The sequence below is a fragment of the Carlito syrichta genome, unplaced genomic scaffold, assembly GCF_000164805.1.
Source record: "Carlito syrichta isolate Samal-C Ts95f unplaced genomic scaffold, Tarsius_syrichta-2.0.1 Scaffold302529, whole genome shotgun sequence".
NCBI classification, from domain to species: Eukaryota; Metazoa; Chordata; class Mammalia; order Primates; family Tarsiidae; genus Carlito; species Carlito syrichta.
In genome coordinates, this window is record NW_007246625.1 from 367,592 (window position 1) to 383,325 (window position 15,734).

General features: G+C 39.6%; 1 protein-coding gene across 1 annotated transcript in view; it reads left to right on the forward strand.

Annotated features, from left to right (window-relative positions):
* TTLL11 (tubulin tyrosine ligase like 11) overlaps window positions 1–15,734 on the forward strand; it is a 269,699-nt gene that overhangs the window by 65,857 nt on the left and 188,108 nt on the right. Inside the window, exon 5 of the mRNA XM_021711721.1 lies at window positions 10,127–10,223. Coding sequence (XP_021567396.1) covers window positions 10,127–10,223 — 97 coding nt within the window. The remainder of the gene's footprint in view (window positions 1–10,126; window positions 10,224–15,734) is intronic.

The window sequence follows — 15,734 nt, forward strand, 5'->3', positions numbered from 1 at the left end:
TACACAGCATACCCTGGCTTCAAAATCCTGCATCAGAGTGCTGTGTTTGTTACAATTGATGAGCTTACAGTGACACATCATTATCATCCAAAGTCCATAGTTTACATTAGTTTGCATTCCCACCAGCAGTGTAGAAGCATTCCCTTGGTGCTATATATTCTATGGGCTTTGAAAAATATATAATGAACATATATCTGCCATTACAGTATCATACAGAGTAGTTTCACTGTCCTAAAAATCCTCTGTGCTCTGTATGTTTGTCTCTTTTTCTCCTCTTGCCCCTGGCCACTACTGATCTTTTTTACTCTCTGTAGTTTTGCCTTTTCCAGAATGTCACATAGTTGTAATCATATAGCACGTTACCTTTTCAGATTGACTTCTTCCATTTTGCAATATGCAGTTAGAGTTCCTCTGTATCTTTTTGTGTCTTGACATCTCTTTCGTTGTTGGTTTTTGTTTTTTAATATTTTACTTTAAAGATGTAGGGTACAATTCAGGATTAGGTATACAAGTGGATATCACACAGTTTGGACCTCTCTTTGGTCCCCATTTTGCCAGGTTTGAGATCAGGTACCCTTATTGATGTTGCGTTTCCCTTCCCCCAACCCCAGCAGTATCCTACTACTGCCAATCACTTTCTTATAGTATTATGGTAAATGTTCAGGGCCTGCTTATGAGTGAGAACATATGGTACTCTGTTCTTTGTTTCTGTGACAGATCACTGAGTATGACTGACTCTAAAGCCACCCAAGTTGCTGCGAAGTCCATATGTTTGTCCTTCTTCATGGCCATGTAATATTTCATCATGTATATGTACCACATTTAAAAAAATCCAGACCAGTTTTGATGGGCAGCATGGTTGGTTTCATGATTTTTCTACTGTGAATAGTGCTGCAGTAAACATGCATGTTCAGGTATCTTTTTTGTAGAATGATTTGAGTTCCTCCAGGCATATTCCCAGTAGGGGGATTGCTGGGTTATACGGAAGGTCAATTTCTAGTTCTTTTAGAAATCGCCACTCTGTTTTCCAGAGAGGTTGAACTAGTTTGCATTCCCACCAGCAGTGTAGAAGCATTCCCTTTTCTCCACATCCTCTCCAGCATCTGTTGTTGTTTGTTTTATTAATGATGGTCATTCTTACTGGGGTTAGGTGGTATCTCAATGTGATTTTGATTTACATTTCTCTCATGATTAGTGAGACTGAGCACTTTTTCATGTGTCTGTTGGCTGCCCATATGTCTTCTTTTGAGAAGTATCTATTCATGTCTTTTGCTTACTTTTTTAAAATTTTAAAGATGTGGGGCACAATTAGGGTTAGGTATATAAATGTTTATTATGCAGGTACCCTTGTTGATGAGGTATGCCCCTCCCTCCCCTGGCAGTTTCCCTCAACTGCCAAACCCACTCCCATCCCCAGCAGTTTCCCACTTCTGCCAATTCCTTTCTTATAGCATTATGAGAATTGTTCAAGGTCCACTTTTTTTTTTGAGTTGGAGTCTCACTCTGTCGCCCAGACTGGAGTGCAGTGGCCGCTCCCGGCCACTGCAGCCTCGACCTGCTGGACTGCGGCAATCCTTCCGCCTCAGCCTTCCAAGTAGCTGGAACTACAGGCGCGTGCTACCACGCCCAGCTAATTTTTTTTTTTTTTGATTTATTATAGAGATGAGGTCTCGCCAAGTTGCCCAGGCGGGTCTCGAACCCGCAGGCTCTGGCAATCCATTCACCTCAGCCTCCCAAAGGCACGGGATTACAGGCTGAGCCACTGAGCCCGGCTAAGGTCCGCTTTTGAATGAGAACATATGGTACTCTGTTCTTTGTTTCTGTGATAGATCACTGAGTATGATAAACTCTTAATCCATCCAAGTTGCTGCAAAGTGCATATGTTTGTCCTTCTTTATGACTGCATAATATTCTATTATGTATATATACCACATTTTAAAAATCCAATCCAGCTTCAATGGGCAGCATGTTTGGTTTCATGTTTTTGCTATTGTGAATAGAACTTTTTGCTCACTTTTTGATGGGTCTGTTTTTTTTTTTCCTTTCAACACGTTTGAGTTGCTTGTAGATCCTGAATGTTAGGCCTTTGTTGGATATACAGTTGGCAAATATTTTTTCCCATTCTGTGGGCTGTCTCCCCACTTTCTTGATGATTTCTTTTGCTTTGCAGAAACTTTTAATGAGGTCCCACTTCTTGATCTTATCTCTTTTGGCATGGATGTCTGGGGTTTTGTTCAGGAACTGGTTACCTGCTCTGATTTCGATAAGGGTGTCTTCTGTGTTTACTAAGATTCTTATAGTTTGAGGTTTTACATTTAAGTTTTTTATCCATTTAAGAGTTGATTTTTGTGTATGGTGTTAGGTAGGGGTCCTGTTTCAATCTTCTGCATGTGGTCAGCCGTTTTCCCAGCACCATTTATTGAATAGGTTCTCCTCTCCCCAGTGGTTGTTGGTGGAGGTTTTGTCAAAGATGAGTTGGTTGAGAAATTGAAGTTTTGCTTCTTGAATCTCTATCCTTTTTCATTGGTCCATGTGCCTGTTCTTGTACCAATACCAGATTGTTTTAATTATTGTAGCCTTACAGTAAAGTTTAAAGTCTGAAAGTGTGTTACTTCCCACTTTGTTTCTTTTACTAAGGATTGTTTTGGCTATTTGTGGCCATTTATGTTTCCATATGAATTTCTGTATGGTTGTGTTGAAGTCTGAGAAGAATGATGATGGTAATTTAATGGATATTGCATTGAATCTGTAGATTGCCTTTGGTAGGATGGACATCTTAACAATGTTGATTCTTTCTATCCATGAACATGCAATATTTTTCCATTTGTTTGTGTCTTCTTGGATTTCTTTGAGCAGTGTTTTGTACTTTTCATTGTAGAGGTCTTTTATTTCTCTGGTTAGAAAGATGCTAAAGTATTTCATTTTTTTGTATGGCTATTGTGAATAGGATTCTGCTTTTTCTTTGCTTCTCTGCCTGTTTGCTGTTGGTATATAAGAATGTGACTGTCTTTTGCACATTTATTTTGTATCTTGAGACTTTGCCACAGTCCTTTATCAGTGAAAGGAGATTTTTGGATTTTCAAGGTATAGGATCATATAATCAGCAAAGAGAGATAACTTAACTTCCTCTTTTCCACTTTGGATACCCCTGACTTCCTTCTTTTGTCTAATTGCTCTAGTTAGAACTTTCAACACAATGTTGAGCAGAAGGCATGAGAGTGGGTAGCCTTGTCTTGTTCTGGTTTTCAGGTGAAATCCTTCCAGTGTCTGTCCATTTAGCAGTATGCTGGCTGTGAGTTTATCATAGATGGCACTTACTATTTTGAGGTATGTTCCTTTTACGCCTAGGTGTTCGAGGGTTTTTATCAAGAAAGGATGCTGGGTATTATCAAAAGCCTTTTCTGCATCTAATGATATAATTATGTAGTTCTTATTTTTACCTCTGTTGATGTATTGAATTACATTTATGGTCTTGTGGATTTTGAGTCAGCTCTGCATCCCAGGGATGAAGCCTACTTGGTCATGGTGGATGATTTTTGAGATGTGTTGTTGGATCTGATTTTCTAGAATCTTGTTGAGAATTTTTGCATATATGTTCATCAGGGATATTGGCCTGTAGTTCTCTTGTTTTTTTTTTTTGCTGGATCTTTATCCAGTTTGAGTAACAGTGTGATGTCAGCTTCGTAAAATGATTTAGGGAGAATTCTGTCTTTCCCAATTGCCTAGAATACTTTCAATAGGATTGGTATCAGCTTCTCCTTGTGTGATACTGCTGGAAAGTCATCTGGTCCAGGGCCCTTTTTTGTAGGTAGTTTTCTTATGATGGAGTCAATTTCCTGGGTTGTTATTGGTCTAGTTAGTGGCTCAATGTCTTCTTGTTTCAACCTTTGGAGGTTGTATAATGTCAGAAAGTCCTCCATTTCATTTAGGTTCTCAAGTTTGTTTCCATACAGGTAGTCGCTGATAATATTTTGTGTTTCTTTGGGGTCAGTTGTGATTTGATCTTTTGCTTTTCTGATTGCGTTTATTTGGACTTTTTCTTTCTTTTTCTTGGTCATTTTGTGTAGGAGTCTATCAATCTGGTTAATTCTTTCAAAGAACCATCTTTTTGTTTTGTTGATTTTTTTCTATGATATTTTTGTTTCCTATGTCCCATATTTGGGATTTTACTTTGATGATCTGAATTCTTCTGCTAAAGTTAGGGTTTTGGTGGTCTTGTATTTCCAGTTCCCTTAGGTGATTTGTTAGGCTGCCAACTTGTGATCTTTTCATTTTCATGATGTGTGTTCATAGAAATACAAATTCTCCTCTTAGAACTGTTTTTATAGCATCCCAGAGGTTTTGGTAAGATGTTTCTTCATTTTCATTTGTTTCCAGTAATCTTTTGATTTCTGTGTTGACCCAGTAGTTGTTCAACATCATGCTGTTTAGTGTCCTTATTTTTGTGAGATTTAGGGGAATTTTGTTGGTGTTGATATTTATTTTTATTCCACTGTGATCTGAGAAGGTGCATTACAGTATTTTGATCTTATTAAATTTGTTTATGCTTTATTTATGGCGGAGGAAGAGTTTCCTGGATGCAGCAATCTGATCGATCTTGGAGTACAATCCATGTGGTGATGACTTTAATGTGTATTTTGTGGTTGTTGGGTGGAGTGTTCTGTAAGTATCTATTAAGCCCATTTTGTCAAGTGTCAAATTGATCTCTTTGTTGATTTTTTGCCTTGATTACCTATCTAGGGTTGTTAGTGGGATATTTAAGTCCCCAGCTATATTAGTGTTAGAGTCAATATCTTTTTTTAGTTGACTTAGTAGTTGCTTTATAAATGCTGGTGCTCCTGTGTTGGGTGCATATATGTTTAGGATGAATATTTCTTGTTGATGGATTGAACTTTTTATTATTATGTAGTGTCCTGTATCTTTTTAAATTTTTGATAGCTTAAGGGTTGTTTTGTCTGATATTAAGATCATGACTCCTGCCTTCTTTTGTGATCCGTTTGCCTGGAAATTCATTTTCCATCCTCTTTGAGTCTGTGTGCATCCATTGTGGTGAAATGAGTTTCCTGGATGCAGCAAATTATTTGGTCATGTTTTTTTTAAATCCAGTTTGCCATTCTGTGACTTTTCAGTGATACATTTAGTCCATTCACATTCAAACTTATTATTGAAATGTGATTGTTTATCCCTATCATGAGGTTCTTGTAAAGTTTTTTTTGTTTGTTTGTTTTCTTTTAACTTTTGGGTTGATGTATGTGTGTATTTTCAAGTTTGCAGTCCCAATGTATTCTCTGTTGATTCTGTGTTCTCCTGTTCTCTTGGGAAGTGTGTGGTCTTTCTTTCTTTCTTTCTTTCTTTCTTCTGTGCTTAATACCTTTTAAAGTATCTCCTGTAAGGGTGGTATGGAAGCTGCATAATCTCTTAAGGATTGAATGTCTAGGAAGGATTTTAATTCTCCATCACTGATGAAGCTGAGTTTGGCTGGGTAGGAAATTCTTGGTCGAAATTGTTAATCTTTGAGGACTTTGAATATTTGACTTCAATCTCTTCTAGCTTGTAGTGTTTCTGTCTATATGTCTGCTGCTATTCTAATTGGTTTTCCCCAGTAGGTAGTTTGACCTTTCTCTCTTGCTGCCTTTAGGAGTTTTTTCTTCTGTACTACTTTGTGTAGGCAAATTACTATCTGTCTAGGGACTGGTCTTCTCATTTGATGGCTTGTGGGGGTACCCGTATCTCTTGTGTTTGGATGGTCACATCTCTAGTGAGATGGGGAAAATTTTCTTGGATAGCCTCCTAGAATACTTGCTCCAAGGTGTTCTCCATTTCCCTTTCTTATTCTGGGATACCAGTCAGGTATAGGTTCAGCCTATTGATATAATCACACATCTCTTGGAGGTTTTACTCTTTCTTTCTGAGTTTTCATTCTATGTTTTTTACAGATTGGGTTAATTCCATGTTTTGGTCTTCAAGTTCTGAGATTCTTATTTCTGTTTGATTAATTCTGCTTCCCATGCTTGTCATCTTGTTACTTATTTCCTGGATGAAATGTTTTATGGCCAAAATGTCTGCCACATTTTGTTATTTAAGTGTTGCAGCTTATCTTTCTTGAGTCTTATTAACGCTTCCATCCATTACCTAATCTCTGGTTTATTCTGGGGCCAGTCATTGGTGAATTCCATTGTTTGGGCTCTGAGGTCTGATTTTTCAGGTATTTTCTCTTCGTTACACTGGGAATTACCTATGTTATTCCACTGATTTTTCCTCATTTGTGACAGATCTCTTTTCTCTTTAGTTCCATTATTCAGTGGCAGTGGGAGAGGCTTTCACTTTTGATGTTTGCTCAGCCCTCTATTCTTCCCTGATCAGGGATCTGAATTTGTTCTATTTTTGAAACAGGGCTGTGTGTTGGAAGCTTTGCTGTCTCTTGTGGTTTTGAGAGTCAAATAAGGTGGAAGATGGGAAGCTAGGATCCAGAAACCACTTGCAAATCACAATGTTCACTGACTGTGGTATGGGTTCCCTGAGACCCACTCTCTACTGTCACTCTATATGATGATGTAATGGGTATGTGGGTGTACACTCACTGATCTCTTGGGAGGTCTTCCTCATCCTTTTCTGGTCACTCCCTTTGTCTTGCAGCTGAATCAGGGTCGTGGTGGGGTACCTGAGACTCAGTACTTGTCCCATCCCTCTGGAGTTTGTGCTCTCAGGATATTCTCTCTGAGTCACAATCAGCCCCTGAGTAGTTAATCCACCAGTCACAGAGATTGGGTTTGTTCATTTTTTTAAAACATTGAATAATATCTTATTGACTGGATGCAAAACAGTTTATTTATCTGTTTACCTACCAAAGGACATCTTGGCTACTTCCAAGTTTTGGCAATTATGAATACAGCTGTTATAAACATCCATGTAAGCTGGGCTCGGTGGCTCAGCCTATAATCCTGCACCTTGGGAGGCTGAGGTTAGTGGATTGCCTGAGCCCACAGGTTCGAGACCCACCTGGGCAACTTGGTGAGACCTCATCTCTACAATGAAACAAAAAATTAGCCGGGCATGGTAGCGTGCACCTGTAGTTCCAGCTACTTGGAAGGCTGAGGTGGAAGGATTGCCGGAGCCCAGCAGGTTGAGGCTGCGGTGGCCACTGCACTCCAGTCTGGGCGACAGAGCGATACTCCAACTCGAAATTTAAAAAATAAAAATAAATAAAAAAATAAACATCCAAGTGTAGGTTTTTTGTCACACAAATTTTCAGCTCATTTGGGTAAATACCAATGAGAACTATTGCTGGGTTATATGGTAAGTTTTGGAAGAAACTGCCAAGCTGCCTTCCTAAGTGGCTGTACCATTTTGTATTTTAACCAGAAATGAATGAGAGTTCCTGTTGCTCTACATCTTTGCCAGCATTTGGTGTTGTTAGTGTTTTGAATTTTGTCCATTCTAATAGGTGTGTAATAGTATTTTGTCATTGTTTTATACACTGATTGCTGTAGTTTTGTTACAAGTTTTGATATTAGGAAATGTGAGACCTCCAACTTGGTTATTTTTCAAGATGGCTTTAGCTATTTATAGTTCCTTGTAATTTCATATGAATTCTAGGATTGATTTTTTTTATTCTGAAAAAAGTCATTGGGAGTTTGGTAGAGACTGCATTGAATCTATAGATCACTTTGGGTAGTACTGATATCTTAACAATATTAACTCTTCCAGTCTATGAACATGGGATGTCTTTTCACTTATTTGTGTCTTCTTTAATTTCTTTCACCTCCTTGGTCGAGTTAATTCCTAAGCATTTTGTTCTTTTAGATGCTATTGTAAATGGAATTGTTTTTTTATTAATTTTTTTGGATTGTTCTTTGTAGTGTACAGAAGCACAACTGATTTTTATGTGTTAATTTTGTGTCTTACAACTTCGCTGAATTCATTTATTATTTTAACAATTTTTGTGTGAAATCTTTAGGATTTTCTACAAATAGGATCATGTCATCTACAAACAGAAATAATTTTACTTCTTTTCTAGCATGGATGTCTTTTTCCCCTTTCGCTTGCCTATTGTTCTGGCTAGAATTTCTAATACTATGTTGAATAAAAGTGGTGAAAGTGAGCATTCTTGTCTTATTCCTGATCTAGGAGGAAAAGCTTTCAGCATTTTACCATTGAGTATGATATTAGCTGTGTAAGTTTTTAAAAAGAACTTAAAAAGAAGTAGCATTGTGAAATCCTGGCACCTTTAAAAATTGTGTTCCTCTATATTCCCAGCACCTAGCACAGTCCCTGTACATCACATAATTATTGAATGAATGGATACAATTTTTTAAATGGGTAGTTTCTCAAAGATGAAAGAGTTTCTGAATGGAAGGTGATTTGGTAGTCATGAGGGTGGGAGAGATTGAAAAGAGACAATAAGGGAGACAAATGGTCATCAGGTCATCCACTGACAAGGAGCAGGTATTGGTTCCTCATTTTGGGCAGCAAAGCCACTTGATCTTAGTACATTTTGGTTGGATAGCCTGCTTTTTAGAGAAACCTCTCTGGTTGTTTCTCCCTTCTCTATATTAGCAGCTAGAAGAAAATAACATATGTTGTATCTCTTTGTATTACTGATCACTAAATTAGTAATAACTTACAGCTCATTGGATGCAAAGAAAATGAGTGAAATGCAATAAATTATAGATGGAAGTTGTTAATGCTAATAGAGTGTGCAACATATGCCTCACTTTGGCTCAGCTTTGAACTAATGTGACTGATTTGAAGGGCTTGAGTCTGCTTGCCTTCATTTTAATTTGGAATGGTTGGAAAGCATCAAGTCACCACCATTTGACTCGGAACACTATGCTCTTTCATTGTCCCTTTGCCCCTTCAACTCAGAGTAGATACAAATTCTGATTATCTATAGTCCTACGTGGGAAAATCAAATGATTTTCATTTAATGTGTCAGCATTTCTCTTCATTTGTCCTTTTAACAAGCAAGTTCTAAATATGAACTAACATGTCCTCACTTTTTTCACTTAACAAGGCTATCCAAGTTACAGATTTAAAAAATTCTGTAAATGCAGAACTTGTTGATAACTTTGAGATATAGCATGATACAGTGGAAATAACAGACCCTTTCATCTCAATGAAGGATTCTCTGGCTGCAATTAATTGAAACCCTATAGCTTATGCCAGAGAGGATTTTAGAAGACAGAAAGGTATTGTGAGGATGAGAAAGAGGCTACCTTCTGAGCTCATGTGAGTTCAACACCACTCGGCCTGTGTCTCCAGGGCTCCATGGTCTGATCTCTGATTTTCTTCCCATACCTGTTCCTTTCTTCTCCCTCAGCAGACTGGCTGCCTCTGCCCTCTCTGCATATAGCCAAGCACAGTTGCCTACTCTGGCTTTTTATCATTCCTAGTTCAACGGCCAGCAGAGGCTGCTTGGCATCTCTGATTTTCAAATTCCTGGAAGAGAAAATCTGGTTACCTCATCTTGAGTCAGATGACCACTCCCGGCTTGTTCATTTATTAATTCAAAAGTCTTTTTTTGAGCTCCAGGAACTGTTTCAGGTACTGAGAAATATCCTGTCTTCATGAAGCTTCTGTGTATGTGGTGGCAGGTGGGAGGATGGGTAGAGAAAGGGAGAGGGAGAGGAAGGGAAAGGGAGAGATGGGGAGAGAGGGGGGAAGGGACTCTGAAAGCTTATTTTTTGAGGACATTCAGAGAAAGGGATGAATGGGCTTGGAATCTGGACAGACCTGGGTTCAAATCCTGATTCCTCCTATTACCAGCTCTGTGTGAAGTGGGGCATGTTAAATTAACTCTCTCAGTCCCAAGCTTTGAGTCAGTATAATGAGAATAATCTTTTATAGGGTAGTTATGAGGATTAAACTGAAATGGCACCTGTAAAGACAGTGGTATAGTATCTGCCACATGTAATCAGAACTCTGCCACTCTAAGCACGTTATTAAACCTGTCTCAATCTGTTTCTTTATCTAAAAAATGGATAAGAACATCACCTGCCTCATGTGCTTATTATGTGGATTAAATCATGTTATGTACACCAGGGTACCAGAAATTTGTACATAATGAACACTCTGTGGTCGATGTTCCTTGTATTCTTATTATTAATCACATTTTTTTCTCTTCTAGTTCCCATTTGGCCGGCGCTTGCCTTGTGACATCTACTGGCATGGAGTTTCATTTCACGACAATGACATATTCTCCGGTCAAGTGAACAAGTTTCCAGGTATCTGCTATTATTGTTGGCATTTAAAAATGTTTCTGGGATCAGGTCTCAGGTCTACTCTCCCTACAGAAACATGACAGTGTCTTGAGATCAAACTTGAGGATGCTTAATTGGGAATAGCTACCTACACCCTGCTGCTGAGTAATACCTCGGGAGGGAAGTTAATGCAGAGATAATCAGGACTTAAACCACTAAGGGTTTCAAGATTAGAAACAGGCTTTTAAAGACTTAAAGACAGGCTTTCTTGGTCTAATTCCACTTGTGAAAGGACATGATTTCCACTTTTTGGGTTAGAGATATAATATTGGGGTCTAACAAGGGCGAGTATATGTTCAAGATTAAAAATAGAACATTCCACTTGCAGAAAGCAAAGTACTGAAATTATAGGAAAATCACAGAAATGGGGTATCTGCTTCCTTTTTCTTTAAAAATCATATTTGTAGGTACCGTTTTTAAAACCAAACACACCAGTCTCCATACAAAATATTGTAGGCTGCAGGCAGCCTCTGTCTTTTATCTAATGACATTATCACAGTGAGACTTACCCTATAAGAAGGACTCTTAGTGCCAGAAGAGTGTCATAGCCAACACGTTAAGATATCCCTCACTCAACTCCCAGCCTCCAAACATGTCTTTTCATTTTGTTGTTTAATCTCAACCACCTTCTCCTGCTATGATTACTGTCCTTCATTATTTTTTATTGCTGTGTGAAGAGGATGACCATATGCTTTGTAAGACTTAGGGAGAAAGCAACATTGGATTAAGCTGGGTATGATACAGCCAAAGGGTCTTCACATCACCCTAAATCCCATTCCTCATGTAACGAAATAGTAATATGAATATTTCCATATTTCCTCCTAAACCTTAACCATGTTTATTTATCATTTTTGCATGGTTGCAGTCAGAGTGTAGTTGCCTGAATATAAGGTGTTTTCTCTTTGTATTTTATCACTTAATACTTATTCTGAAGGTAGAATAAAGTTTTTCATTTTGTTTAGCACTCTAGCCTATGTATTTAGGAAAACGCTTTGCAGAAAACCCAATACATTATATATGGGTTAGTTGTGCCACATCCACTACAGGTTTTCACCCAAGCCTGCAGACTTACAAGTTCATACCATAAGCCACACTTAGATCGATTCACTTAGACGTTTGTGGGCAAGAAACACAGCTTGCCAGCCGGTCAGTGTCAAGCATTTCTCTTCAGTGGAGTATTTGCAAGAGTTCCAGGGGCTAGTCTCTGAATCCTCAAGTGAAAGCTGAGGTACAAGGAAACAAGACCCACATCGGTGGCTGTGAGTCTGTCTTGGCATAGATGCCCCACAGGAGCCAGTATCTCTTATAAGTGCACCATAATATGGCTTCCACTGTCCCTGCAAGGGTCATGTTAAGTCAAAAAAATCACCACACTCAGATAAGCCTAGAATATGGCCTCCTACCAGGCATTTATGCTATTTACCAATCAGATCATTTTGACCATATGCTTTGTTGTTTAGCAACACAGCTAACATTCCACCTTTATTGGTTTCTAGGGGAACAGAGACAGAAAGTTAACCCAAGGTCAAATCTGTCCTTAGAGAAGGAGAAAAGATTTTGTTACAGAACAAGAACAATTCTTGCTACCAGAGTTCTTTTTGCAAGTTTAATGGGATAGCTATTATTTTCTCTGTCTTGCTGCTCAGAAAAAGATCCTTTCTGATGCCTCTAAAGGGACTTCTTGGGATACTGGGAGAACACAGTCTGGAATAGAACAACCCTCTGAAGACAGAGTTCCTGAGACGTTAATCATCAAATGAAGCTTCATCTACATTTTCCCCGTTTGCTCATGCTTCATCTAGTGGTGAGAGTAGGAAAGAGGTAGTAGCTATGGATCTACACTTGGAACACAAAGTAGAAATATGGAGAGAAGTCTCCCTAAAGGATGATTTTCACTTACATTGATAAAAGGATATTCATTCCAAAGAAGCAAGTTTGCCCCATCTCATAGTCCACATGCCAGTGATGGGAACATACAATTTTCCACATTACTAACAGCAATTAGGTAATTCTAATGACAAGGCAGGCTCTTGAACCTCTAGGCAAAGGAACAGTGCTGCCCTATCCTCTGCCCTGTGAAAGGGTAACCCTCAGCAGTGACTTCAGAACCATCTGCCCTTTGGCTCCAAGCTTATCTTCTGTTTCTCATATGTCCCATTATTCTAAAATGCATTTACTATACATTGTATATTATTGAGAGTAAGTTTTAGAGGTATAGGCCAAGCAAGTATAAACACTTTACATGTTGCGTAAACTGAGGATGTTTTGATATACACAAATGGAAATGATTTATTTTGTTTCTATCAACACATTAGATTTTAGTCACTTTCCTCTGGGCAATTTCCTTGTTCAAAATACATTATTATATTTAAACTGGAGAGCTAAGATTTTCTATAAAAATAATCTGATTTGGATATGTCTTTGCTTTAAGAAAGTCCAGACCTCAGTTCTCAGCTTCCAAATACCTTTTTGGCTGAGCCTTAGGGTCTGAGATGTATGGAAGCAATGTGACAGATGGAGCCTGAGAGCCCACCATGAGGAAGGCTTTCTGTCAGAGAGGGAGGGAGCTTCGGTGATCTGTGGGAGTGGCCATCTGTCCAGAATTGGCCAGGGCTCTGAGGATAGAAAGACAAGGAGAAAAGTATGTCAAGAGAGAAGTAAAATGAAACATAAGTGTGGTGCTATAGGAAGCCTGGAATGCTGTGCGAGTTTGGCACAAGACATGCAACCTAACCCAGATTTGCTCAGGGAGCAGGCCAGGAAAAAGATCCTGGAGAAGAGGATTGGGTTGGGAACTGAACCTTCAGGGATGGACAGGTTTGGTCACCAAAAAGGGGAGCAGAGTTGGCACCAAGATGTAGACTACATTGAGCACGCTGCTTGTCCAGCAAGGACAAGTGGCCGATGGGGGCTAGAGCGGGTCAAGTGACTAGGGCAGAGGAGAGGCAATGTGCAGGCACTCAAGAACAGCATGGAGAGCCACTGAGAAATCTTTAAGCCAGAGAGTGGCATGGACCAGCTTGTATTTTAGGAAGAAAAGCCAGAAAGACACATTGGAAGTGGGTGGAAAGGCTGAGAGAGGAAACAGAGATACAACCAAGAGGCTGCTGCAGAATCCAGTCAAGAGTTGAATGAATCAGTGGCAATGGGAGTAGAGAGAATGGGATGGATCTGAAATAATTTATTTGTTGTTTGGTGATTATAATGTGTTTTTGTCAAGAATTATCATATAAATACTATTTGGATTGAATAGTACTCCAAATGTAGCTCACCTTATTTTTGTTTTATGTTAATTGGGTTAAGCAGGGCTGTGTGGGCAAGCCTGAGGATCAAACTGTTAAGTTCTTGGTTAATTTCAATGGGATGACACCCTCCAGGTCTTGAGACTCCAGGGTAGCAGACAGAAGAACCTAGGCCTCGGAAAAGCACTGAGGCAAGCCCTTGTTGTTCAGAAGCTCTTACCTGAGTTAGGGGGATTTCCCACTTGATAGGGCAACTGCCCCGATAGGGACATCTAGGAAGAGACTTTATTGAGATACTCAAGTTGGCAGTCTCAAAAGAACCTGTTAGTAGATGGCAAGGCCCCAGGCACTGGGCTAAAGTCACAGACAGGAGGACTCCAGCCTTTGCATCATGAGCTTGAGGGCAACAGAGAAGAGGTTGGAGAGAGGAGGGGCATTGGGGGGAATAAGGCCCTGGCCAGGGCAGCCACTCAGGCATCAGGAGCAACAGATAGGTTACCAAAATTTGTGGATAAGCAACAGTGCTTCAGAAAACAGGTGAAATTCTCCTTAGCTAATTGAAATACAAAGTCAAGGTCAAATTTTTAGCAGAGGGGAGCTGATGGTTAGACCTAGAGCTTGCACCTCAGGTGAGAATGCGTCTCAGAGCCTGGGGGTGGGGGATCATAGGTGGGGTGGGGTCAGATGCTGGAGCAGCTTAGGGAAGGAAAGCAGAATCTGGAGTCAGCAGGGCTGGTCATGACCTCCCTTTTCACATATTTACTCTGGGAACATGTGCCCTGGCTCAGCTAGAAACCCAGCTACACTTGTCAGGGTCATAGTGAGAGAAGACGCCACCTCCAAAGGCAAGAATACTGGCAGCTTCCACATGGGGTCTATTGAGAGGCCAGAGGCTCTTTCCCTGGTAGCATTGGTGGGAACACAGGTTAGATATGGAGGAGGAACAAAGGTTTGGTGGTAAGTGGATTGACAGAGGTCTACACTGGTGCCTCCTAGAGAAAGGCATTCAAGCAGGGGTAGGGGTGAGCTGTCTACAGTCTGTGGGCAGGAAGTGTTCAGGAAAAAGTAGCCATTGGCTGGTAGGGGTGCTTCTTAAATTGGCTGTTTTCAGTAGACACAAAGGTAAACTTGGAAACACCTATTAGCTGGTATGGACACTGATAATGCATATTACAAATGGAGCCATTGCAGGTTTAAGATGAATTTTTACTCAACTTCCTGGGCATTGATTGTCAAAAAACTTTTCTGGAGCATTCAAACTGTCCTCATGTACTCACAACTCTTCTGTTTGTGTGGTGTGAATCCTTCTGACCTGCTGGGGACTTTCTAAAAGAGAACCTTCCCCTGGCACAATGACACTACAATGCAAAAAATACCACAACACGACCTGGTCAGGAGGCATCATCTACTTAGAGCAAGGTGCTGTATTACAGTTAGTTATGAAGCTTTCAGTTTAATGCTGTAACGAAAATGTTAGTCAAATACAAGTAAAATTTCCAAAAAAGTTGAAATTTTATTTTGTTTACTTTGTGTTCAGTTCCAGTGTTTATAACTCAAAATTCTAAATTGTGAGGGAATGAAAGGAAATAGCTGTAATTTTCCAGACTCATTTCTTGGGCAGCTCAGAACAGTGTCCTCAGTGAGCTTTCTTTAATATCGAAGAATCCATGTTAGAGCACAGTTTATTAGTGATTTCTAAGCTCCTTTATTTCTTACTTAATCCTTCCCTATATCCTTCTAAACAACAATGAAAACCTGGGTATTGACATCTTGAAGCTGAGATCTTTAGATTTATTGCTCTTTTTTAATATGCTGAGGGAAGCAAGAAGTTGGTTCTTAAAACTTTCCTTCTAGATGTTTACCCTTTGCTTCCTGAATGTGAGAGTTTAGATAAACCTCAAACATTCTGACTGTACCCATTTAGAATGTGTGATAATTTGGGCCTGACAACCTGACATGGAATTTTGTATTTTCTGTTAAAATTAGCTTTGCTAAGCAAATTTTTAGTGTTATCAATGGAATTGTTTGATCTCTTTCAAGGTGAAGGCCCATTTTAGTCTCTATTTTTAGTAATAATATTTGCCTTAAGAAATAAGCATGCTAGCCAGGCTTGGTGGCTCAGACTGTAATCCCACGCCTTGGGAGGCTGAGGTGAGTGAATTGCCTGAGCCCGTGGGTTCGAGACCCGCCTGGGCAACTTGGTGAGACCTCATCTCTACAATAAATCAAAAAA